At 37.4% G+C, this 27,559-nt stretch overlaps 1 protein-coding gene across 2 annotated transcripts; it reads right to left on the bottom strand.

Moving 5' to 3' along the window:
* Positions 1-3,220: 3,220 nt before the first annotated feature.
* Positions 3,221-24,850, bottom strand: LOC144977468 (myeloblastin-like). Of its 2 annotated transcripts, none has more exons than XM_078922716.1 (8): positions 24,705-24,850; positions 23,919-24,059; positions 19,000-19,115; positions 14,565-14,742; positions 7,167-7,303; positions 6,342-6,479; positions 4,992-5,155; positions 3,221-3,635 (listed from the first exon to the last, which is right to left on the bottom strand). In XM_078922716.1, the coding sequence occupies exons 3-8, from the start codon at positions 19,067-19,069 to the stop codon at positions 3,450-3,452; spliced, it is 873 nt and encodes a 290-aa protein (XP_078778842.1). In that variant the 5' UTR covers positions 19,070-19,115; positions 23,919-24,059; positions 24,705-24,850; the 3' UTR covers positions 3,221-3,449. The 2 variants fall into 2 exon arrangements, with proteins under 2 accessions (XP_078778842.1, XP_078778841.1); XM_078922715.1 differs by having other exon boundaries at positions 23,919-23,985; positions 24,705-24,813.
* Positions 24,851-27,559: the final 2,709 nt, after the last annotated feature.

Raw genomic sequence — 27,559 nt, 5'->3', positions numbered from 1 at the left:
TAGACAACCAAACACATTGAAGGCTGCGGTGTTCCATAATTATTAAAGGCCATTTGACACGGTGAAATGAACGGACAACCAAATACATTGAAGACTATGGTGTTCCATATTAGAGGTCATTTGACACAGTGAAATGAACGGTCAACAAAACACATTGAAGACTGTGGTGTTCCATAGTAGAGGCCATAGGACCGTGTCCTTCGTTAACGAAGGATACGATAGGACACGGTGAAATGAACGGACAACCAAATACATTGAAGGCTGCCGTGTTCCATATTAGAGGCCATTTGACAGTGAAATGAACGGGCAACCAAAAACATTGTAGACTATTGGGTTCCATATTAGAAGCCACAGGACACAGTGAAATGAACGGACAACCAAATACATTGAGGGATGCGATGTTCCATCTTATAGGCCATTTGACACAGTGAAATGAACGGACATCCAAACACATTGAAGGCTGCGGTGTTCCATAATTATTAGAGGCCATTTGACAGTGAAATGAATGGACAACCAAACACATAGAAGACTGTGGTGTTCCATAATTATTAGAGGCCATTTGACACAGTGAAATGAGTGGACAACCAAATACATTAAAGACTGTGGTGTTCCATATTAGAGGCCACAGGACACAGTGAAATGAACGGACAAACAAATACATTGAAGACTGTGGTGTTCCATATTAGAGGCCATAGGACGGTGTCCTTCGTTAACGATGGATACAATAGGACACGGTGAAATGAACGGACAACCAAACACATTGAACGCTGCGGTGTTCCATATTAGAGGTCATTTGACAGTGAAATGAACGGGCAACCAAATACATTGAAGCCTGCGGTGTTCCATAAGTGAGGCCATTTGACAGTGAAATGAACGGACAACCAAACACATTGAAGGCTGTGGTGCTCCATAATTATTAAAGGCCATTTGACACGGTGAAATGAACGGACAACCAAACACATTGAAGGCTGTGGTGTTCCATAATTATTAAAGGCCATTTGACACGGTTAAATGAACGGACAGCCAAACACATTGAAGGCTGCGGTGTTCCATATTAGAGGCCACTTGACAGTGAAATCAACGGACAACCAAACACATTGAAGACTGTGGTGTTCCATATTAGAGGCCATAGGACCGTGTCCTTCGTTAACGATGGATACAATAGGACACGGTGAAATGAACGGACAACCAAACACATTGAACGCTGCGGTGTTCCATATTAAAGGCCATTTGACAGTGAAATGAACGGGCAACCAAATACATTGAAGACTGTGGTGTTCCATATTAGAGGCCATTGGACCGTGTCCTTCGTTAACGAAGGATACGATAGGACACGGTGAAATTAACGGACAACCAAACACATTGAAGGCTGCGGTGTTCCATATTAGAGGCCATTTGACAGTGAAATGAACGGGCAACCAAATACATTGAAGACTGCGGTGTTCCATAAGTGAGGCCATTTGACAGTGAAATGAACGGACAACCAAACACATTGAAGGCTGTGGTGTTCCATAATTATTAAAGGCCATTTTACACGGTGAAATGAACGGACAACCAAACACATTGAAGGCTGTGGTGTTCCATAATTATTAAAGGCCATTTGACACGGTTAAATGAACGGACAGCCAAACACATTGAATGCTGCGGTGTTCCATATTAGAGGCCATTTGACAGTGAAATGAACGGACAACCAAACACATTGAAGGACTGTGGGGTTCCATATTAGAGGCCACAGGACACAACACAGTGAAATGAACGGACAACCAAATACATTGAAGGCTGCGATAAAAGCATGTTATTCCATTCTTCAACTGGCATTTCATGATAGGTTGGAATGACATTTGAATTCTCTATCCCTTTTTTTAGCGACCATTTTCAGGATGATGATGATGATGATAATAATAATAATAATAATAATAATAGACTCTTATAGAGCGCACAGTATCCTCAACAATGAGGCTCTTGGCGCTTTAAATTACATCAACACAAAACAATTTTAAAGTAGTCTAAATGACATTGAAAAAGAATTGTCTTCAAAGATTTTTTGAAAACAGACAATGATTTGGATTCTCGGACGTTCTGTGGAATGGTGTTCCATACAAACGGATCAAAATGAGAAAAGGACCTGTTCCAGAAATGTTATATCTACCTTGCTTAAAACACTTAAAAAACGTAACTTTTTTAAACACTTATAAATTTTGATCATTGGAAATCAACCAATGTTGTACATAATCTTATTTTCTTAAAGCTCCTTGACGTCTACATGTTTATAGGTTTTTAAACGATCATAACTCACAATCTTATTATACAATTTTAATATTATTATTATTCATGTCATTCAAGATGTGAGACACATTTTCCATTTTATTTCTATTTTATATATATATATATATATATATATATATTATATATATATATATATATATATATATATATACTTGCATATGTGTGGACCTCTCGCTAATATTTGTATGTCATGTTTTTATGTTTCTTTTTTAATCTCGAGATTTTATTGTAAAGTGCATTGAACGCTTCACCGGGAATATGCACTATATAAGCGCAATTTATCATTATTATTATTATTATCATCATCATCATCATCATCATCATCATCATCATCATCATCATCATCATCATCATTGTTATCATTATTATTATTATTATTATTATTATTATTATTATTATCATTATTATTATTATTATTATTGTTATTATTTCATTATTATTATTATTATTATTATTATTATTATTATTATTATTATTATATCATCATCATCATCATCATTATTATTATTATTATTATTATTATTATTATTATTATTATTATTATTATTATTTTTATTATGTTTATTTATTTTTTTAGCCATCCCAGTTTATGAGTAATTCTCACTAAACTGTATTAACCAGACTATAAACGTTTAAGGTTACACATAGTTTGTGTGTTGGTCTGTTATACTTCCGGCTGGCAATGTTGTGAGCTTCTTAGCCAAGTACATACAATCGGTTGACAAGGATGCCTTTTTAAAAACTATTATCTTATAGTATGAGCTTTCAGTTATTCAATTATTATTAAACGTATAAACAGAGAACCCCTGTATCCAGAGTATGGCCGTTTTAAACTTTCTTTTAACTGTCTCTTTACCAGCCATTTTCAAGACTTTCCCCAAAACTACACACCCAACACAAAAATAGATTTTTTATAACTCAAACACAATAGCAGTAAGTTCTTCCAATGAATAATTTCTTTATTAAAACAAGCTCTACACCACACTGTTCATTTTCTTTAATTTTTATGATGTACAAAAGAAATCTGAATAAGAAAAATGTTGGTTGTATCGAAACAAATGTGACGATTTTCCTAAGGTTGGTAAGGAGAGGGTTAAACTCAATTCTTTCCAAACAGAGTTCATTCCGTCATAAGCACCAGTGAGACGCGACGTGTCTCATATTTAACTCCTGAGAGCAGCGCAAGAACTCCAGGAGCTGGTGCATCTGTCGATCCAGAATTGGTAGTAGGGGATGTCGATGATGAGAACGGGGAGGGATCTCTCCGAGTTGCAGTTGTGGTTGCTGATGATGCCGCGAAGGACGTTGTAACCGTTACGTCTGCAGCTCACAACGCCGCCCCAGTCGAACTAGAATAGATAGAGGTTGGGATAAGGTTGTGGTGTGGTGTTGCTGGTGAAAAGGATGTATGATGATGATGATGATTGGTGGTGATGATGGTGGGGATGATGATGATGGTGGTGGGGATGATGATGATGATGATGATGATGATGATGATGATGATGATGATAGTGATGATGGTGATGATAATGATGATGTTAGTAGTAGTAGTAGTAGTAGTAGTAGTAGTAGTAGTAGTAGTAGTAGTAGTAGTAGTAGTAGTAGTAGTAGTAGTAGTAGTAGTAGTAGTAGTAGTAGTAGAGAGTAGAAGCAGTAGTAGTAGTAGTAGTGTAGTAGTAGTAGTAGTAGTAGTAGTAGTAGTAGTAGTAGTAGTAGTAGAGAGTAGTAGTAGTAGTAGTAGTAGTAGTAGTAGTAGTAGTAGTAGTAGTTGTGTTGTAGTAGTAGTAGTAGTAGTAGTAGTAGTAGTAGTAGTAGTAGTAGTAGTAGTAGTAGTAGTAGTAGTAGTAGTTGTGGTAGTAGTAGTTGTGGTAGTAGTAGTAGTAGTAGTAGTAGTAGTAGTAGTAGTAGTAGTAGTAGTAGTAGTAGTAGTAGTTGTGGTAGTAGTATAAATAAACGTTTGGTGCTTTGAGTGAAAGCATAATCTACCACAAAAGCCACCAGGACTGCTTTGCACTTCCTTTCAATACAACAACGACAAAATGGCGACGGAGAACCAAAAAATGGTCATGTTAGGAATTTAAAACTTTCACTAATCCATCAAGGTTTGTTTTTGAGTTTTTAAATGCTACGATATATTGAAAAATGGAATAGATAAACGCCTGACAAAAGATCCGCGGTGAAAATACCGAAAGAGAGGCTAGACCGAGGAGCTTACGGAATTTCTCCCATCTTTTTACATCGAACACTAAAAGATAATGATTAGATTTAACTCTGCCCTCGCCACCCATTTACCGCATTTTCTCCGACATGTCTGAAACGTCACACCCATCCGAACATGTTTCTCCGTCGCCATATTGTGAGTTTCTTAATTAATAATTGATCTTTTATATAGCGCAATATCCACTATATGTGCTCAAGGTGCTTTACAAGGGGTCCCTAGTCAACAGCAACATTTAAGATGTAGGAAGGGACATGAAGCCTTTAAGGCGATATTACATTTTTTTCGGACAAAGACATGGCTGTTAACGGCCAGGTACTCATTTTACACTTGAATACGGTGAGAGAATGTGAATAAAGAACCTTCTCCTAGGACTCAACTATGCGCCGAGCGGGGCTCGAACCCAGGACCTTCCGATCCGAAATCGAGTGTCATACCACAAGAACACATAGCCACTGTTAGCCAAGCGCAAAACATATTTACTTACAAAGCAAGCCTTTTGCCGCGGGTTGATAGTTTCGGCATACAGAGTTCCGATAGGAGGCTGCTCCGTGGATGTAGCAGACGACGAAAGAAGTACTGTAATGAGGTCACTGAACACTGTCACGGCGGCTGCACGGGGAAGACGGCTGTTCATGGGTTTTTGGCTCTCTGGGCAGGGAAAAGATAGAAGTGATAGGGAATAATTTATAAAGACAAATAGACAGTGGCGTGGCATGCTTACAGTATGAAGTGGCGCTAGAATCAGAAGAAAATTACTTAAAACATGCTATATTTGTAAATACAAAAGAAAGAAAATTGAAAGAAAAGGCTTACTTAAATAAGTGAAAGGCGGTATACATCATTTCTCAGTTGTATCTTTATTTTAAATGCTGTAATCCACTTTTAAAAGATGGACGTGATGCCTGGCACCAAACTCAACCAACATAGCCACGCCCCTGCAAATAGATTATGCCCAGCCAACCCTGCGCCATTTAGATTCTAATAATTAATATATGTTTATTGTCAAACAAATACACAATGTCAAGAGAAACTATCTGTGTGGTCCAAAATGATCATTGAAACATCATTACCACCATCACCACCTTCATCACCCCCACAACCATTACAAACTCCAAGTCAACACCACCACTACCATCACAACAACCATCATCATCTACTACTACTACCTACTACTATTACTACTACTACTATTACTACTACTACTACTACTACTACTACTACTACTACTACTACTACTACTACTACTACTACTACCACTCCAACTACTACTACTACTACAACTACTACTACTACTACTACTACTACTACTACTACTACTACTACTTACTACTACTACCACTCATACTACTACTACACTACTACTACACTACTACTACTACTACTACTACTACTACTACTACTACTACTACTACTACTACTACTACTACTACTACTTTCTACTACTACTACTACTACTACTACTACCTACTACTACTACTACTACTACTACTACTACTACTATACTAACTACTACCACTCAACTACTACTACTACTACTACTACCACTACTACTACTACTACTACTACTACTACTACTACTACTACTACTACTACTGACGCTACTACTACTACTACTACTACTACTACTACTACTACTACTACTACCACTACTACCACTACCACCACCAACCAACAACAACACATACACAACCATCATACTATACGACCATCACAATCTACAGTACTATCCTATACATACATCACAACATTACTCCTTACTCATACGGATGGCCACTCACACAACCACTAGTGCGGCTGGACGCGGCCAGTCATCACACCCTATCTGCTGGTGTACCAGAGTAAGAGAACAAAATGATGCAGGACACACGACGATCATCACAAGCATTTGTGTCCTTCTCCATACGGATGGCAGGCTTCACACAACGGCCTAGTCGGGCTGGACGGGCCAGTTCTATCAAACCTATGTCGTTGGCTGGTGGTAGGCGAGGAGGTGGGGGGAAGAGAACAAAGATGATGATGGTGACGACGACGACGATGATGATGATGATGATGATGATGATGATGATGATGATGATGATGATGATGATGATGATGATGATGATGATGATGCAATAGGGGCGGAAATTAAGAGGACGAGATTGAAATGGCTAGGCCACGCCCCTATATATATATATATATATTCTTAAGTCTTTAATAAAGTTTTTGGTTTGATTAAGATTTTTTGCCAAGATGAGGGACATTAAAATCGATCAATATTTGAAGGACGAGTTTTCTGGCCAAATCTTTCAATACACGGGTTTCCGGAGTACGACAGTTAACCAGTATTGGATTTCATTCCATTGTGCGGCCATGTGGTCTTGGGATATGACACTCGCTTTGGGTTAGGAAGGTCCCTGGGTTCGAGCCTCGCTCGGTGCGTAGTTGCCTCTTTGAAGAAGACTCTTTACTCACATTCTCTCACGGTAATCAGGTGTAAAATAAGTACCTGGCCGTTAACAGCGGTGTTGTTTCTTTCGAAAAAATTGTAATTTCGCCTACAAGCGTTACGTCTTGCTCTGCATACATGTTACGTGTTGCTGTCGGTCAGGGAACCCTTGTAAAGCGCTTTGAGAAAGTTTAGTGGATAATGCGCTATATAATAGCTCAAGCTTTTTTTTACCTCTTGTAGTGCTATTGTAGTTGTAATGGACTTTGAAGCTCTTGATGCCAATACGTTGCTCCTCTGGTTCTCCAGTCATTATCGTGTCCTTCTCTCCTATCACTGCTGTGGCCACCTGGACCTTGTTCTCGGCCAATCTGGTTTGAAGGAATACATGGGAATTGTCAGATTCGGCCAAAGAATTGTTCAGCGGAACGCATATGAATTGTCAGAATTGTTCAGAGGAACGCATTGAAATTGTTAGAATTGTTCAGAGGACGCATATGAATTGTCAGAATTGTTCAGAGGAACGCATTGAAATTGTTAGAATTGTTCAGAGGACGCATATGAATTGTCAGAATTGTTCAGAGGAACGCATCGGAATTGTCAGAATTGTCCAAAGGAACACATAGAAATTGTCATAATTGTCCAAGAACACATAGGAATTGTCAGAATTGTCCAAAGGAACACATAGGAATTGTCAGAATTGTCAAATGTTAAGGCAACAAGTAAAACAAAAATTAAAACAAAAACCTCTCCGATGGATCATATGACCTTGTCGCGGTCGGAGGGCTTGCGTGTCTCGATGATCGTAAGTGAGAGGCCAGACCAAGAATGATCTACAACGGTCAGCATCGTCAACAAGGAAGGAAGAAGGGAGGAAATCAACCGTCGAGTTCAGCTTCCCCTAGTCCACACCCTTGGGTGTGGGTGTTGTCCACGACGTGGGGGAGGGGTGAAAAGGGACTGACTCTCTACAGGACATCCTCCCGGATTCCCAACTTAGACCATCTGACCACGGGTAGATGGAGCTCGTCATCGGGGGATCGACATCCATCTGAGAGAAGGACACTCTGAGCAAAAACCTGGACAGATGGAGTTCGTAAACGGGGGACCGCAATCCATCTAAGAGAAGGACACTCCGAACAAAAACCCGGACAGATCGAGTTCGTTAACAGGGGACCGCAATCGATCTAGGAGAAGGACACTCTGAAGCAAAACCGCCACTGCCTTGTGGACAGACCTTGGATGGTCAAAGGCTAAGGAAGCAAATCCTGAAAAACAGCACGCCGAAGACAGAGCAGCGGGGCCGGAAGGCGCAAATATCACAGGAAACTGGAAACTGCCACTGCATGCTTAAATCCCAATATGACACGTCACAATAATCAAATCCGATGTGGTGCGAAGCCCGTGGAATCCCGCCGGACGGGCCTAGTGCCGAGCCTCAATGGCCCACCCAAGCGATCTGGTGGTACCTTGACTTCATCTTGCGGAACCAGGGAGGAGGATCAAGGTTACATGCGACTGGAACACCAAACACAATTAAAATCCTCCATTGGAATGCTGAGGGCGTTGCGAAGAAGAAAATAGCCCTTGAAAAGAGACTGAAAGAGCAGGACATCAAAATTGCCTGCATTCAAGAAACTCACCTCACGGACAACATGAGATTTGCCATCAGAGGGTACCAGGTAATAAGGCATGATAGAAAGGATCACAAAGGAGGCGTGATGACATTAGTAAAAAACGACTACCCCACCGCAGGCATAAAAATTGATACACAAGAGCAATCAGAAATACAGCAAATTAAAGTATATATCGGAAAGAAAGAACTCCTGATTTTTAACTGCTATTGCCCACCAAACAAAGAGCTTCATTTAGACAAGATAAAAATCCAGGAAGAAAGATGTCTGGTACTAGGGGACTTTAACAGTCACTCTCAAAGCTGGGGATATGGAGATATGGACAAACGTGGTGAAACAGTTGAAAACTGGCAAATTGAAACAAAACTTCAACTATTGTATGATGATGAAGATGAGGACACATATTTCTCAAGAGCGTGGAAAACCACATCTACCCCAGATCTTACGTTTGTCACAGATGATATGGCAAAGACGATAAATAGAACAGTACAGCCCCAATTGGGTGGTAGCGACCATAGGCCAATCATCACAAACCTCTATCATCAAAATGAAAACAAAACACAAACTATCCCAAGATGGAACTACAAAAGAGCAAAATGGGAAAGCTTTGAACAACTTACAGACAGCCACTGCAAAAACATAAACTGTAAAACCAAGAATGTCAACAAAAGTGCAAAAGAACTGACAAAGGCCATCCTAAAAGCAGCAAAAGAAAGTATCCCAAGGGGAGCAAGAAAAAATTATATACCACTCTGGACAGACGATCTTAATCAGTTAAGTAATGAAGTATCGGAAACAAGAGAAAAGGCTGAAGCAGACCCCTGTGATGACAATATTGCAGCATATAAAGAGGCAGAAGCTACCTTTAAAAAAGAAATGGCAACGACATCCAAAATGGCATGGAAAGAAAAAACGCATAGCCTTAACTTCGAAAAAGATGGAAATAAACTTTGGAAACTTACAAAAGCCCTAAATAGAGAACCGAATCACTACGCCCCTCCCGCTTTGGAAAAAGAAGGAGAACTTGTCAGTCCACAACAAGCTGCAGACCTATTCATGGAGCAGTTCAAAAAAATTAGTGACAACACAATAGAAAAAGAACTGAAGGAAAGGGTTAGAAAAGAATGCAGAAAACAAAAAAAGGAACTCAAGGAAGCCATAGATGAAGTAATGGCAAAGAAGCTAACTATGGAAGAACTAGAAAGCTCTCTCAAAGTGTTAAAAACAAAGAAATCGCCAGGCCCAGACGAAGTAACAAATGAGATGCTTATCCATCTTGGAAAGACAGCGAAAAAGAAACTATTACAACTCTACAACAGCACTTGGAAAACTGGTAAAATACCAGATATATGGAAAAAGGCTTTTATTGTCCCAATTAAGAAAGAAGGAAAACAAGCAAATGAAGCCGCAAATTACCGACCTATAAGTCTTACAAGCTGCATGTGCAAGCTGATAGAAAGAATTATCAACTCCAGACTGATGTGGTATCTTGAAAACTATAATGTGCTTATAAATGAACAAGCTGGTTTCAGAAGACACAGGAGTACTGAAAATCAAGTAACCTACATATCCCAAGAAATAGAAGACTCGTTTCAGGATGGAAAGAAACAAATTGTGGTATGGGTGGACTTTGAAAAAGCATTCGACAAAGTGTGGAAAAAAGGTCTGGTATATAAACTACAAAAATCAAAAGTATCCCATAACATGCTCAACTGGATACAAAACTACCTAAAAACAAGAAAGGCAAGAGTAACAACACAAGGTCACAAAAGTAGAGAAGCAAAACTAAAACATGGAGTCCCACAAGGTGAAGTACTATCACCTACACTATTTCTTCTCTATGTAAATGATATAAGAGAAACACTATGTCGAGGAGTGAAAATGTCGATGTACGCAGATGACCTAGCTCTGATTAGCTCTGACCAAAATTTAATCAAGGCACAACACAGGATGCAAATCACACTGGATAATATCAAAGAATGGACTGACAACTGGGCGATGAAAATAAATGCAGTGAAGACAAAGTTCACAATATTTAGCCTCTCCCCAAAAGACGAAAAAGCAAAGCTACGTATTGAAGACCATGAATTAGAAAAAGACGACGCACCAAAATACCTAGGAGTCCATTTTGACCCAAGACTAACATGGAAAAATCAAATCAGCAACAGTCAGAAAGTTGGGGTAAAGCGAACACAACTCTTGAAAAAACTAGCTGGAACAACTTGGGGAGCTAGCTCCGATATACTGAAACAAACTTACACAGGATATGTGAGACCAGGGCTAGAATACGGGATATCTGCATGGGGAAACTGCTCCAAAACTCAAATGGAAAAACTGGACAAAGTGCAAAACAGCAACATGAGGATAATAAGTGGAGGAATGAAATCGACACCGATTCATGCAATGGAAACCATAACAGGACTTACATCTCTATCAGAAAGAAGGGAATCAAAAATTTTGAAACAATACACAGACGTGAAAACAATGACAGATCAGCCTCTTCACGCTAGAGCGCAACAAAAGAAAACTAGGCGGCTGAAAAGATCCCACTTTATTGAAAGAGCCCAGCAAATTGAAAAAGATCACGAACTTGACGGAATAATGACCCAAAAATGCAAAGCAAATATCAGAGTACCAATTTGGAAAAGGCAAAATCACTTGAAAATCAAGACTTCCGTTGGTGACATTTCAACAAAACAAAAACACGGCGAAGAAATCAAGAAGTCTGTACAGAAGTGCATAGATCAAAACTACCCTGAAAAAAAATGGACAAGAATCTATACAGATGGTTCATGCAATAAAGAACACACATGCGGGGGCCTGGGAGTGCACATCGAGTACACAAATGGTCAACAAAAGGAGATCAGCAAACCGACTGGTACTCGCACTTCAATCTACAAGTCAGAGGCAGATGCAATCCATGAAGCTGTTAAGCAAATCCTCTCAGAAAATGAAAAACCAAGACACATAGTGATTTTAACAGATGCTAAGAAAATTCTGGAGGATATAATGATGTCCTTTGCGGATGATATAGACGCCTTGGTGGAAGACCTCATGAAGCTAAGCAAGTTTACCAACATGGTACTGCAGTGGATTCCAGGACACTGTGGGATACTTGGAAATCAGATCGCTGACCAACTGGCAAAGGCAGGCAGTCGCATGCAGCAACCCTCCCAATGTACTCAACAGGAGAAATTAACAAAATGGCCAAATTTATCCAGTCTCAGAGATAGAGAGAGAAGCACCCAGAATACAACATGAATGACCCAATCAAGGTGCTCGACAGAAAGGAACAGGTCATCATCTTCAGACTGAGAACTGGGCACAACCAGTTAAAGGAACATATGTGGAGGATGTCCAGAGCAGGTGCCTCTGGACAATGTGACTGCGGACTTGAAAATGAAAATGGACATCATGTCCTAATGGAATGTCCAAAGTACAACAAGTTGAGAAGGAACTTCTGGCCTGACCCAACCCCATACTCAAAGAAGCTGTACGGAAGTGAGGACGACCTCAGGACCACTGTGGGCTTCATTCACCAGACCGGACTGACCATGTGACGTGACGGGAACGAAGAAGAAGAAGAAGAAAACAAAAACAAACAAAAACAAAAACTCGCTTTGAGCGCATTAAATGGATATAATTAACATCACTCGGCTCTTTGTTATTGTTTTTAGACAGACATTTTAATATTTAGTTGTCACTAAATTATATCAATCAGACTATAAACGTTTAAGGTCACACATAGTTTTGTGTAGTGGTACATTATATCCGGCAGGTGGATGTCGTGAGTGTCTTATCTACACGCATAGCATAAATTGTGCTATTGATGCGATGCATTTAGCTAAAAAGAAAATAGAGAAAGAAAGAAAAAAACTGACCTTACCTGAATAAGCCTTTGGTCATTATCGATCAGAAAGTAACGGGGCGAAGAAGTGCAGGGCAAATATGGATTTGTATGTTTTATAGTACACACTCCACTCCAGATAGTCGCATTTCGGTCAATTGCAACATTTCCCAAGAAACGGAATTAATTCTATATAAAAGCCACTGGTTAATTTTACAGCAAACTTCGGTTAATCGCAACAAATTTTTGAGCTCAAAAAGTGGCAAGTTCAAGAAATATTTCATCATGGGTGAAATCATGACAGGTTGAAGAATCAAGAGTGAGCGGGTTTAACTCTCTCCTTACCGATCCTTTTCAGTATTTTCCCAAAAATGGCAGGCTTACCCAGCAGAAAAATAGATTTTTAAAACTCAAACAAGCTCTGTACAAAGCAACTTTATATTCTTATTAATTAGACAAAGATCATTCTTCAAAGTTTATGATGTACAAAATAAATCTGAATGAGAAAAATGTATATTGTATCGTAAAAAATGTGACGATTTTGATGCAAGTGATTAAGGAGAGGGTCAATGAATGCTACAGTAGTGTGTCACCACTCTATTAGACACAAAAGAGGGCATTGCAGTATGGATTTGTAGGTCATCTGTGACCATTAGATAGGGGGCGAGGGGGCTAAGCATAGTCTAACAGATAGACAATGTCAGTTGTAAGGAGAGGCTGAATGATATCCTTTGTTTTGGGATTGACAACTAACTGTGCATTGTGACCAACGAGTCTTGTGAGAGCTCATTGTCTCTTTGACTCTTACAAGTTGAGAACAAAAGAGCGAAAGTTAATCCAATCTGAATAAGATGTCGACTTGCATCAGAGCTGCTTTTGCTTGTCAAAATCGATACATGGCTGCCATATGGATTTTGTTTCAACCAAATTGCTCAGTCTGTGAAGGACTACGAACAATGTTTACAACAACTGATTGGTAGTAAAATCAAAATTGCTATAAAAACTTACAACAAGCGGCCCTGAAGACAGTGGCCCATCATTTTATCTGACATCGACCAAAGATACCGGAGCCATGGACTGTCCCAAGCCCGTGTACACTCAGAGGGAAAATGTTGCCACCGTGGACAGGAAACTCAACGTCGGTTAATCGCAACATTTTCGCTGACCCCAAGGTATTGCGATTATCCGGAGTGGACTGTACATATTTGATTTGTATCGAAATCCAAGCAGTTAAATACATCTCGTGACTGGAATGCTTGACAGGAAGATTCTTCTTCTTCTTCTTCTTCTTCTTCTTCTTCTTCTTCTTCTTCTTCTTCTTCTTCTTCTTCTTCTTCTTCTTCTTCTCTTCTTCTTTCTTCTTTCTTCTTCTTCTTCTTCTTTTCTCTTCTTTTCTTCTTCTTCTTCTTCTCTTCTTCTTTTCTTTCTTCTTCTTCTTCTTCTTCTTCTTCTCTTCTTCTTCTTCTTCTTCTTCTCTTCTTCTCTTTTCTTCTTCTTCTTCTTCTTCTTCTTCTCTTCTTCTTCTTCTTTTCTTTTTCTCTTCTCTTCTTCTTCTTCTTCTTCTTCTTCTTCTTCTTTTCTCTTCTTCTTCTTCTTCTTCTTCTTCTTCTTCTTCTTCTTCTTCTTCTTCTTCTTCTTCTTCTTCTTCTTCTTCTTCTTCTTCTTCTTCTTCTTCTTCTCTTCTTCTTTTCTTTTCTTCTTCTTCTTCTTTCTTCTTCTTCTTCTTCTTCTTCTTCTTCTTCTTCTTCTTCTTCTTCTTCTTCTTCTTCTTCTTCTTCTTCTTCTTCTTCTTCTTCTCTTCTTCTTCTTCTTCTCTCCTCTTCTTCCTTCTTCTTCTTCTTCTTCTTCTTCTTCTTCTTCTTCTTCTTCTTCTTCTTCTTCTTCTTCTTCTTCTTCTTCTTCTTCTTCTTCTTCTTCTTCTTCTTCTTCTCTTCTTTTCTTCTTCTTCTTCTTCTTCTTCTTCTTCTTCTTCTCTCTTCTTCTTCTCTTCTCTCTCTTCTTCTTCATCTTCCAACTCTTTCCTACATTCTTTATTCTTTCTTCTTCTCCTTCTGTCATCCTCCTTCTTATCTTCTCTTTCTTTTTTCAACCAATCTGCAACTTTAATTGTAGAAGAATGATTGAGAAATAGAGAAAAAACAACCACCTTACTTGAATAAACATTTGGCTGTTGTGACCAAGTAAGTATCGGTAATCATCACGGCCGAGCAGAAAGTCACGGGATAATAATCGGCGAAGAACTGCAGGGCAACCATGGAGTTGTAAGGGGCCCTGCATCGGTTGAAGATGGATATCCCACTGATCACCCGTGGGGCCAGACGAAGGGCCTCTGGATACAAAGAAAACAATTGTAATTAGATAAGATAAGATAATCTTTATTAATCCAAAACAGGATATTTCATTGTCTTTTACAGGGCTCAAGATAAGATATTTAGCAGGATAGATGATCATACAACAAAACAATAGCAATGTATCAAAGCGAGTTGTGATTTAGTGCCGCAGAAAACATTCAGATCATTCATTCTCACACTCGCTCTTATATGTACGTTCTCCCTCATTAATTAAAGATGTCAGAAATAATGATATTAGTAATAAATGAAAAGCATTAGAACTACATGGTTAAATAATGACATGTGTTAATTCCTAATTGCAGCGGGTAAGAAAGATTTGTATAGAGTTCTTTGTTTGGTTTTAAGTGCAGCAGCCTATAGAAGTAGTCTTATTGTGTACGGCTATGTGCTCTAGTAGTATGACACTCGCATTCGGGCAGAAGATCCAGGGTTCGAATCCCGCTCTGAGCGGCGTATAGTTCAGTCCTTAGGAAAGGCTCTTCAATCACATTCTCTAACCGTACTCATGTGTAAAATGAGTACCTGGCCATTAAAACAGCGTCGTATCTGTCGGAAAATAATTGTAAGATCGCCTAACAGGCGTCATGTCTCGTCCTATTTGTTAAATGTTGCTGTTGGCCAGGGACCCTTTATAAAACGCTTCGAGCACGTTGAGTGGATATTGCGCTATATAAAAGCTCAAGTTTTGTTTTTTGTTGTTCTCTTTAGGGGGGGGGGGGGGGGGGGGGGGGCAAAGTGATACTAAGCTGCTAGAAATGGTGGAGTGTGAAAAATATTTAAGACAAATCAACAGAACAGCTTCAAAAAAGACCAAAACACCAAATAGGGAACAAGATCGAATTACTGAAAGGACCTGGCAACTATTACCAGGCTGTCAATCTGATTTTTAAGTGATGTATTTATTGGCTTTTATTATGCTTGTCACTGGCTGAACAAGAGTTTTGAGTCCGAAACGATCGGTTTTGGTATTTTGTTCTCTTACAAAGCTGTTATATTTAAAATCATTTTTTTTTTGTTTATCACTTCTTATTTGCAGGTCTGACAAGCCAAGGTGTTCAGGGCTCATTGCTGTAATGGAAATACTCTCAACCAAACGCAGAATTACTGTCCATTACAGCAATGTTAAATCAAGCCCATCAATGCGTTCGGTTATCTGACCTGCAAATATGTACACGTCGGGCCTAATGCTCATCACCAAAGTCTTGTTGTTTGCAGGTCTGATAACCCAAACCTTTATGGACTCATTGTTGTAATGGGAATAATTACAAACTGATGCAAAATACCGTCCATTACAACAATTTGAAATCAGGCCTATAATTGTGTTCGGTTATCAGACCTTATAATGCATGCACCTAGTTCATTACGAAAGGAAATGAATAAAAAAAAATAAATAATTAAAGAGATAAATAAATGAATAAATAAATAAATAAACAGAGAAATAAACTGCGAATAAATAGATAAATAAATTGTTGAAAAATAGGAATAAAAAACCCCAAATAAATATATAAATGAAAAACAAATAAATGTGTATATAAATAAATATAAATAAAAAGGCAAGGATGAATAAATGAATAACCATATAAAATGTGGTAAATAAAAGAACGAATGAATGGACAAATAAAATACAAATAAATAGACAAATATTAAAACAAATAAATAAATAAATGGATAGATGGATAAATAAATGAATAAATAAATAACTAGATAAAATGAGATAAATAAATGAACAAATGAATAGACAAATAAAATACAAATTTATTAATATTTTTGGTAGGTATAAGTCAAGATAAAATCTCTCGTCTTCAAGCCATTCAGAACACTGCCGCAAAATTAATTTTCAGACAAGCTCGTATGTGTCCCACCCCCTCCCAATTCTCTAGGAACTGCACTGGCTACCAATCAGGCAGAGAGAGAGAGAGAGAGAGAGAGAGAGAGAGAGAGAGAGAGAGAGAGAGAGAGAGAGAGAGGGAGAGAGAGAGGGAGGGAGAGAGAGAGATTAAATTACTAAATCGCAATGATATGTTTTAAATTATGTTGAAATGATAAAGCCCCTGTCTACTTTTTAAAAAAACTTATTACATCCTTATACACCTTCTAGATCACTAAACTTTTAGTTCCTCTTATTAACTCACTCAACCCTAACACCGACTATTGATAGTATGCGCTTGGCTAAGAAGTTCATAACATTGCCACCCGGAAGTATAACGGACCAACACACAAAACTATGTGTAACCAGGAACGTTTATAGTCTGGTCATTACTGATTAGTGAGAAGTACTCATAAACGCGGGTGATAAACTATAGATAGTTCGAAGATGACGTCACTCATGCCTTTGTTATTGTATTTTGCCATCCGCGTTTATGAGTAGTTCTCACTAAACTGTATTAACCAGATTATAAAAGTTCAACATAGTTTTGTGTGTTGGTCCGTTATACTTCCGGATGGCAATGTTATGAACTTCTTAGCCAAGCGCATACTATCTATATCTGTAGTTTACCCGGGTTACTTTTACCCCATGCCCATTTATTACATTTCTATGAGACACATGATTACAGGTGGAGTATCAAAGCTATTGTTTTTGGTTTTTACATGATGATGGTAGTTGAATAAAATTTCCTATGTAGACCTACATACTAATTTTTAATACATTTTTTCCAATATTGAAAAATAGCAAAAATCTCTAGGATAGAGTTTAAATGGAGCTTTATATAGCGCAATATCCACTGAATGTGCTCAAAGCGCTTTACAAGGGGTCCCTGGTCAACAGCAACATTTAACATGTTGGACATGACGCATGTTAGGCGATATTACAATTTTTCGGACAAAGACAACGCTGTTAACGGCCAGGTAGTCATTTTACAACTGAGTATGGTGAGAGAATGTGAGTAAAGAGCCTTTTCCAAGGACTCAACTATGCGCCAAGCGCCAGGCTCGAACCCGGGACCTTCCGATCCGAAAGTGAGTGTCATACCACTAGACCATATAGCCGCACAATTAAATCCTATTGTTTTGGCGGGCGATCCTTTTCCGTCATGGGACCGACCCCGTGTATGGAATTATATCCCCAGAACCACCAGGGAACAAACAATTATTAATTTTTTTAAAAATCGAAACTATAGATAGAATGCGCTTGACCAAGGAGTTCACAACATTGCCATCCGGAAGTATAACGGACCAACACACAAACTCTGTGTATCCATGAACTTTTATAGTCTGGTTAATGCAGTTTCGTGAGAACAGCTCACAAACGCGGATGGCAAAAACAATAACAAAGGCCTGAGTGACGTCATCTGCATACTATCTATAAACATTTCCTTTTCACGTCTGCCTGTATTTAATCTGAGAAATATTATATTGTCATAACCCAAGGCAAACAACGTGTGTGTGTCTGTGTGTGTGTGTTTGTGTGTGTGTGTGTGTGTGTGTGTGCCCTGTTATAACCCTATGTGTGAATATTCAATTGTGGGTCTGCGTATGTTTTTGTGTGTATGTGTGTGTGTGAGTATGCGCGCGCGCGTGTGGGTGTGTGTGTGGGTGGGTGGGTTGGTTGTGGGTTGTGGGTTGTGGGCTTCAACCAATGTAAAACGTATTGAGCGTGAATTATATAATTTTGAAAATGCGCTACACAAATTCCATCTATTCTTCTTCTTCTTTTCATTATTATTATTATTATTATTATTATTATTATTATTATTATTATTATTATTATTATTATTATTATTATTATTATTATTATTAGGATTATTATTATTATTATTATTATTATTATTATTATTATTATTATTATTATTATTATTATTATTATTATTATTATTATTATTATTATTATTATTATTATTATTATTATTATTATTATTATTATTATTATTATTTGAATAATGATGTCAAAATGTCAGTCTTTTTGGGTTTCAGTGCGTAGCCATCGTTATGTTATAGCCTGACAGTGAAATCCAAAAGGGCTGGCAGTTCGACGTCATTATAATTTGTTTTTTTTGCACCGCTTAGTGAGTTGTCGTTAGTAGTGCTCATGGAAACAAGTGGTCCCATTCGTTGAACTATTGAATACAACTCACGATTTCTTTTCTTTTGTGGCAAAAGACTGGCATTTTGACGTCATTTTTTGATCAGTGTCAGGCGATAACTTTACGATGGCTACGGTTCTAGTGTCAAGCTATTTGTTTACGAAGGCTACGAACAAACCCAGTAATGAGCAGCAATTCACATTTCTTACTCACCAGTCGTGGACAATGATAGAGCAGCCAAGACGACGGCCATCACAGATGTGGCTTTTGACAGAAAATTCATCTTGAGATGGAGTCTGGTTGGTGTAGGAGTTGGGATAAATGGGGATCTGGGTGGACACATATTATCATTATCATTAAAACAATGATGATGGTGATGATGATGATGATGATGATGATGATGATGATGATGATGATGATGATGATGATGATGATGGTGCATGTGATGATGATGATGATGATGATGATGATCATGATGATGATGATGATGATCATGATGATGATGATGATGATCATGATGATGATGATGATGATGATGATGATGGTGCATGTGATGATGGTGCATCTGATGATGATGATGATGATGATGATGATGATGATGATGATGATGATGATGATGATGATGATGATTATGATTATTATTATTATTAATATTATTATTATTATTATTATTATTATTATTATTATTATTATTATTATTATTATTATTATTATTATTATTATTATTACTATTATGATGATGATGATGATAATTTTTATTATTATTATTATTACTACTACTACTACTACTACTACTACTACTACTACTACTACTACTACTACTACTACTACTACTACTACTACTACTACTACTACTACTACTACTATTATTATGTCATGTCTCATTTACACACAGTTTATGTAATCTCTAATATCATGGCATGTCTCATTTACACACAGTTTATGTAATCTCTAATATCATGGCATGTCTCATTTCCACACAGTTTATGTAATCTCTAATATCATGTCATGTCTCATTTACAAACAGTTTATGTAATCTCTAATATCATGTCATGTCTCATTTACACACAATTTATGTAATCTCTAATATCATGTCATGTCTCATTTACACACAATTTATGTAATCTTGAAATTTCATGTCATGTCTAATTTTGTGTGTGTTTTGATTCTAGTATTTGTTTTGTTTTGTTTTTCTTTGTTTGTCTTGTTTTTTTGTTGATTTTTTTTATTTTGTTTTTCTTTTTGTTTGTTTGTTGTTTGTTGTTTTTGTTGGGTTTTTTGGAGGTTTTATTGGATTATAATTTTTAATGGACAAACTAAAAAAACCATCTAATTCTTAAGAACCATTTTAACTCTAAAATCGTTCTTCGTCCCAGTCAGCCCGATTTAATACTTTGAGGTGATTCGTAACGATTGAGCTATGCGGATCTCTTATCCCCCCTTCCCTCTCCTGCCCCCCCCCCCTCCCTCACGGTCACCCAACCCCTCCGCTCTCCCCCCTCATGGTCACCCAATCCCTCCCGTGCCTCTATTGCTAATTGACTTGCCTATATTTAGACTAGCCCGGCTCGCCTGTATGTGATGATTTCTCATTAAACATTATTCAAGTATGTATTTTTCTTTGAACAAATAGTTTAACTGCCGTACTTGTGAAAAACTCGTATTTATAAATTTGGCCAGAAAACTCGTCCTTCGAATATCGATCGATTTAAATGACCTTCACCTTGGCAAAAACTCTCAAACTTTATCAAAGACTTCGCGAAGTCAAGTCCCAGGTTTGAGAGTTTTTGGCAAGATGAGGGTAATTCAAATTGATCGATATTTGAAGGACGAGTTTTCTGGCCAAATTTTAAAAACGTGTTTTTTCAAAGTACGGCAGTTAAGTGGTTTAAAAAACGGGTCTTGTCAAACACACGATTATTCGTTTTAATCTTAGCTGGAGTCTTCGAGGATGTTTGGATTATAATAAATACGTCTGAGATGAAAGGGGGGAGAGGAGAGAGGGGGGGGGGAGTGGGGGAGATAGAGGGAGAGAGAGAGAAAGAGAGGGGGGGGGGAGAATTTGAGAGAGGGAGAGAGAGGGGAGAGAGGGAGAGAGTTTTGGGAGGGGGGGGGAGAGCAAGAGAGTTTGAAAGAGAGAGAGAGGGAGGGGGATAGAGAGTTTGAGAGAGAGAGAGGCGGAGGGGGGGGGGAGAGAAAGAGAGTAAGAAATTGAGAGGGAGAGAGTGAGTGTGAAAGTGTTATTGGGGGGGGGGGGGGGGGAGAGCAAGAGAGTTTGAGAGAATGAGAAAGTGAGAAAGTAACAGAAAGAGACAGGGAGAAAGAGAGAAAGAGAGAGTGTGTGTGTGTGTGTGTGAGAGAGAGAGAGAGAGAGAGAGAGAGAGAGAGAGAGAGAGAGAGAGAGAAGAGGTGGGAGGGAGGGGTTTTGGGACAGAAAGAAAAAGAGAGTGTTAGAGAGAGTTTAAATTAGAGAGAGAAGGTGAAGAGATGGAAAGGTCGAGAAGGACGGCATGTATTCGATTTCTTTAATTAATTTGTTCCATCCAGACAAAGGAAGGTTGGGAGGCCAAAGAAATCATGGAGAAGATCGTATGAGGAAGAGGTGAAGTTGGCTGGAATGTCCTGGGGAGAGATGAAGAAAAAGAAGACAAAGAACAGAATACGGTGGAGATGTATTGTTGAAACCCTATGTTCTACAGACACAGAACAGAATACGATGGAGATGTATTGTTGAAGCCCTATGTTCTACAGACACAGAATAGAATACGGTGGAGATTTACTAGTTGAAGCCCTATGTTCTACAGATAGAGAATAGAATACGGCGGAGATGTACTGGTGAAGCCCTATGTTCTACAAACACAGAACATAATACGGTGGAGATGAACTGTTGAAGCCTTATGATGTTATACAGACACATAACATATGTAATACGGCGAAGATGTACTGTTAAAGCCCTATGTTCTACAAACACAGAACAGAATACGGTTTATATGTACTGTTGAAGCCCTATGTTGTTAAATCACAGAACAGAATACGATGGAGATGTACTGTTGAAGCCCTATGTTCTCCAGACATAGATTAGAATATGGTGAAGATGTACTGTTGAAGCCCTATGTTCTACAGACATTGAGTAGAATACACTGACGATGTACTGTTGAAGCCCAATGTTCTACAAACACAGAACAGAATACGGTGGAGATGTACTGGTGTAGCCCTATGTTCTACAAACACAGAACAGAATACGGTGAAGATTTACTGTTGAAGCCCTATGTTCTACAGGCACAGAACAGAATTCGGTCAAGATGTACTGTTGAAGCCTATGTTCAAGAACACAGAACAGAATACGGGGGATATGTTCTATTGAAGCCCTATGTTCCGCGAGGAATAGAAAGTATGAACTGAAATGAAAGAGACAAAGGGACCGAGACATAGAAAAAAAAATATATATGTAGGCATCTGGTTCACCCTGTCCCAATAATACCGTTGCGAGGTAATGAGTCACGTGATATAATTATACGACCATGTGGTCTAGTCCAAGGTTCGAGTCCCTGTTTAAGTCTATGCGGCGCATAGTTGAATCCTTGGAAATGAGTACCTACCGGGCCGTTAACAACGTTGTCTTTTTCCGAAAAAAAAAAACAAAATAGACTTGTATTATCGCCGAACAGGCGTCATGATTCGTCCTACATGTAGGCTAGGGGCCCCTTGTAAAGCGCTTTCAACATATGTGAAGTGGATTTTTGCACTATATAAAAGCTCAGGTTTGTTTTTGTGAGGTGATTAGTCATGTAATATAGAAGGAACAAAATTGACGCCACTCGGCTCTTTGTTATTGTTTTTTAACCAGCCAGTTTTATGAGTAATTCTCACTAAATTGTATAATCAGACTTTAGAGATTGCAGGTCGTTTTATGTACCAGTACGTTATATCCGGTTGGCGCATGTTGTGAATATTTTAACTAAGGACATAGCATCAATAATTGCGATCAACGTCGACCTGCAAATGTATGTGCACGTTGGTCAGATTACAAGATGCAGGACAAAATATGAAAAGGTGTGTATTTAAAAATATATAAGCTAGAGAGGCAAAGCAAACTTCATAACACGGGATCTTTCGGGCTCAAAACCCTTCTTCAGCCAACAACAAATTTATGCGATTGAAATGTACAATATTTCACAAATATTAATATTATGAAATCCAAACAAACTGAATAATAGGGTTTTTACATGAAGTTTTATCGTTTTAATTATTTTTGTTGTTGTTGTTGGCTGAGGAAGAGTTTTGAGCCCGAAACGTTCCATGTTAATAATTTTGCTATTACTTTTAAGCTTTTTTATTCACTTTTTAAAGTTTATCAATGTTTTTTTTTTGTTTTTTTTTTTTTTTGGACAGTCCACAGCTTCAACAAAAACCAAAGAAGTCAAACGATAAACAACTGAAAAAAAGGGGCAATGGCCATGCACTTATTTGTATAGATAGTTCGAAGAAGACGTCACTCAGGTCTTTGTTATTGTTTTTTGCCATCCGCGTTTATGAGTAATGCTCACTGAACTGTATTAACCTGGCTATAAACGTTCATGCATACACACAGTTTTGTGTGTTGGTCCGTTATACTTCCGGATGGCAATGTTATGAGCTTCTTAGCCAAGCGCTTACTATCTATACATGTATAGATAGTATGCAGATGACGTCACTCAGGCCTTTTTTATTGTTTTTGCCATCCGCGTTTGTGAGTTGTTCTCACTAAACTGTATTAACCAGACTATAAAAGTTCATGGTTACACAGAGTTTGTGTGTTAGTCCGTTATACTTCCGGATGGCAATGTTGTGAACTCCTTGGCCAAGCGCATACTATCTATACACGCCGGTGCCTTCTATGGAATAGTTCAAGAGAGAAAACCCATCTTTAAAAAAAAAAATCAGACTGCCTCGACTGAGAATCGAACCTCAGACCTTGTTGGGGTGGATTTATTTTTTAATGTACTTTTCTCCCTGCTTTTGTCTGCTGGACGGCCACTGTTTCGCACACACTTTTTCATATCTTTATCTTACACCAGTGCCTGCTCCTTACTTAATGTGTCACTTTGATAAATCTATTCAAAAGCTGTCAAAAGCTAACAAAATAGACTTACCTTCAGATGTTTGAGTAGCCAATCACGGAAAGAACGTTTAAAAGAAGCCTTGATGTAAAACGTCTCCCTATAACATTCAATAGAATAGTTTTTGGTTTATGTTTAATTGATTATTGCTTCAGATTAACTAATAAATCAGAACTAAAAAAACAACAACAACAAAAAACAAAAACAAAAACACACCAAAAAAAAAAATGTTTTCAGTATGTAACTAAAATCACACAAATTAGATCTAGAAAAACCAGAGAGTTTTCATAAAGGAACTAAAACACAATAGACGATTGGTTTGAAGACCAAATTAGATCTAGAAAAACCAGAAACTTTTCAGTATGTAACTAAAATCGCACAAATGAGATCTAGAAAAACCAGAGAGTTTTCATAAAGGAACTAAAACACAATAGTTGATTGGTTTGAAGACCAAATTAGATCTAGAAAAACCAGAAACTTTTCAGTATGTAACTAAAATCGCACAATAAATGAGATCTAGAAAAACCAGAGAGTTTTCATAAAGGAACTAAAACACAATAGTTGATTGGTTTGAAGACCAAATTAGATCTAGAAAAACCAGAAACTTTTCAGTATGTAACTAAAATCAGAATAAATGATTGGTTTGAAGCAATGTGAGAATGTAAATGCGCCTCGGTTTGAAGTTAGGGCCACTTAACTACAGGTCTGATAACGTAAAAAAATGAGCTCATCGTTGTCATTGGAATATTCTCAAACCAACGTTAAATATTGTCCATTACAACAAAGTTATTTTTTAAAATAAAACAAGCCAACAATTACGTTCGGTAATAAAGTCCTATTAATTTGTTCACATCCGTTTGAAGACCAAATTATAGTTGAAGCTGGAAATACCAGGAAGTTTTCAATATGTAACCAATCTCACAGAAACGGATTCGTTTGAAATTTGAATTTGGTCTACTTAAGGCGAATGATATTCATTTATTATTACTTCGTTTTGAAATCAAGGAAATGAATATGTGACATTTCGCCCGAAAACGGTGATATATCGGATTGTTTCAGAAATTCAAAATAGATTCCATTGTGAAAAATATTATTTTAAAACTTGAATTAAGTTTATAGCATTTTATGAAGCGTATTGGATATTATGGTTTTTGAAAGTGACAGAAACGTAAATGTCAAATTTCTTGTCATTTTCGGTTTAAAATCGTTTATTTTAGGGGGAACTTGTTCATCGATATGTAATACCCGTTTGAGTCGACGGGTGAGAAATGAGTGTTTGACTGAGTGACGAATGAAGAAAGAACGTGCTGTCCCAGGTATCTCGGCAAATAGAGGAAAAGTCTGTGATTGTTCAAACAAGGACGGGTAGTAAGTCAGGACGGTAGTCAGCCTCCCATAAGGAAGGACGATATCATTATAATATTAATACTGCACTACAATTGAAAATAACACGGATTGTAAATTTTGGACAGAAAACTCGTCCTCCAAATATCGATCGGTTAAAATGACCATTGTCTTGGAAAAAAAAAAATTCTCAAACCTGGTGCGAAGTCCCAGGTTTGAGAATATGTTTTTTTTTGTCCAAGATGAGAGTCATTTTAATCGATCGATAGTTGAAGAACGAGTTTTCTGTCCAAAAATGTAAATACGTGTTTTTGCAAAAGTTACAGGAAAACGTGATGAATGTGGATTAAATTAAAAAAACACTTCGAAAACCGACTTAGTTACTTCCACATGTCGGTCAAAGTTCTTTCTTTACCTATCCGACTGTTTCCTCATACGTACCCTAATCATAATCTACAGACAGGCTGAAGTTTTTGGTTTTTATGATTGATTTAAAAAAAAAAAATATTATATACATATGTGTGGGTATGTGTGTGCGTGTATGTGTATGTGTGTGTGTGTTTGTGTTTGTGTGTGTGTGTGTGTGGGGGGGTGCGTTTGAGTTAATTGTAAAGCGCTGCAGAGCACTTTTAAGTGGATGCTAAGGCGCTATAGAAATATATTATTATTATTATTATTATTATTATTATTATTATTATTATTATTATTATTATTATTATTATTATTATTATTAATATAATAATAATAATAATAATAATAATAATAATAATATAATAATAATAATAATAATAATAATAATAATAATAATAATAATAATAATAATAATAATAATAATATAATAATAATAATATTATATAATAATAATAATAATAATAATGATAATAATGTTGATTGATGATAATAATAATAATATAATAATAATAATATAATAATAATAATAATAATTATAATAATAATGATGATGATGATGACGATGACGATGATAATATAATAATAATGATAATTTAATAATAATATAATATAATAATTATAATAATAATAATAATAATAATAATAAATGGCATTTATATAGCGCTTCACCCCTTCAACCTTTGAATTAATTTGTCTTAACTGAATATAGATTTTGGACCGTGTTGATGCCATATCAAAAAAGTTTTCGTCTTTAAGACCTATAAAAAAACTACTTTAAAACCGCTGTCATAAAATTCAAGATTTTACACTGTAAAAAATGTTTTAAAAAATTACGCACCACAAAGTATGAGATGAATTCATCGTTTTCCCCAAAAAATCTCGTGCTGACACGTGCTTCAACAGTCGTGACGTCGGAATGACGCATTGTAACTTAGTAACGTGTTCTAAACTATCGGAACAATGGCGGACACCCTTATGAAATACTTCTCCGACGAGCATAAAAGTGTATCCAGAGGAGAAAAACATAAATCTGATCATTTTTTGACGTTTATACATTCTGATCACATGACATGTGAAAAAGTTATATCCAGCATGAAGAATAAAAAGTACTGAGCTTCTTTGTTTAGAGCCAAGCTGCTCGTTGCTGGGCGGACGTGACATCAGACTTATTGAATCATATTATGGATTGTTTGACAGCGTTTTACGCAGCAAGGAAATGTGCTGCTCTGTGGTCCTGGGCTCTTTACTCACATTCTCTCACCGTACTAAGGTATGAAATGAGTACTTGGCCATTAACAAGTGTGTGAGTTGTCAAAATTATTGAGATACCACTTTAACAAGTAAATTTAACAAGAATCCTACAGTATATATAACATTGCCATGAGGAATATGTAAAACTTGCGACATTACCCCAAAGGTAAATAAAGGAAGTAGAAGAAGAAAAAGAAGAAGAAGAAGAAAAAGAAGAAGAAGAAGAAGAAGAAGAAGAAGAAGAAGAAGAAGAAGAAAGAAGAGATAGAAATAAGAAGAATGAAAGATAGAAGAAGAAGAAGAAGAAGAAAGAAGAAGAAGAGGAGGAGGAGGAGGAGTGAGGAGGAGGAGAAAGAAGAAAAAAGAAGAAAGAAGAAGAAAGAAGAAGAAGAAGAAGGAAGAAGAAGAAGGAAGAAAGAAGAGAAGAAGAAGAAGAAAGAAGAAGAAGAAGAAGAAGAAGAAGAGAAGAAGAAGAGGAGGAGGAGGAGGAGGAGGAGGAGGAGGAGAAGAAGAAGAAGAAGAAGAAGAAGAAGAAGAAGAAGAAGAAGAAGAAGAAGAAGAAGAAGAAAGAAGAAGAAGAAGAAGAAGAAGAAGAAGAAGAAGAAGAAGAAGAAAAGAAGAAGAGAAGAAGAAGAAGAAGAAGAAAGAAGAAGAAGAAGAAGAAGAAG

The sequence above is a fragment of the Berghia stephanieae genome, chromosome 7 (assembly GCF_034508935.2).
Source record: "Berghia stephanieae isolate SIO BIC M18660-M18661 chromosome 7, UCSD_Bste_1.3, whole genome shotgun sequence".
Classification (NCBI taxonomy): domain Eukaryota; kingdom Metazoa; phylum Mollusca; class Gastropoda; order Nudibranchia; family Aeolidiidae; genus Berghia; species Berghia stephanieae.
This window is presented reverse-complemented; position numbering and strand designations above follow the sequence as displayed.

Coding starts and splice junctions, on each gene's coding strand:
- LOC144977468 (XM_078922716.1), bottom strand. CDS start 19,069: ATGAATTTTCTGTCAAAAGCCACATCTGTGATGGCCGTCGTCTTGGCT. Junction 5,156..6,341: donor CATTTTGTTCTCTTACTCTG/GTACACCAGCAG, acceptor TTCCCTGCCCAG/AGAGCCAAAAACCCATGAAC. Junction 3,636..4,991: donor CGCGGCAAAAGGCTTGCTTT/GTAAGTAAATAT, acceptor TATCTATTCTAG/TTCGACTGGGGCGGCGTTGT.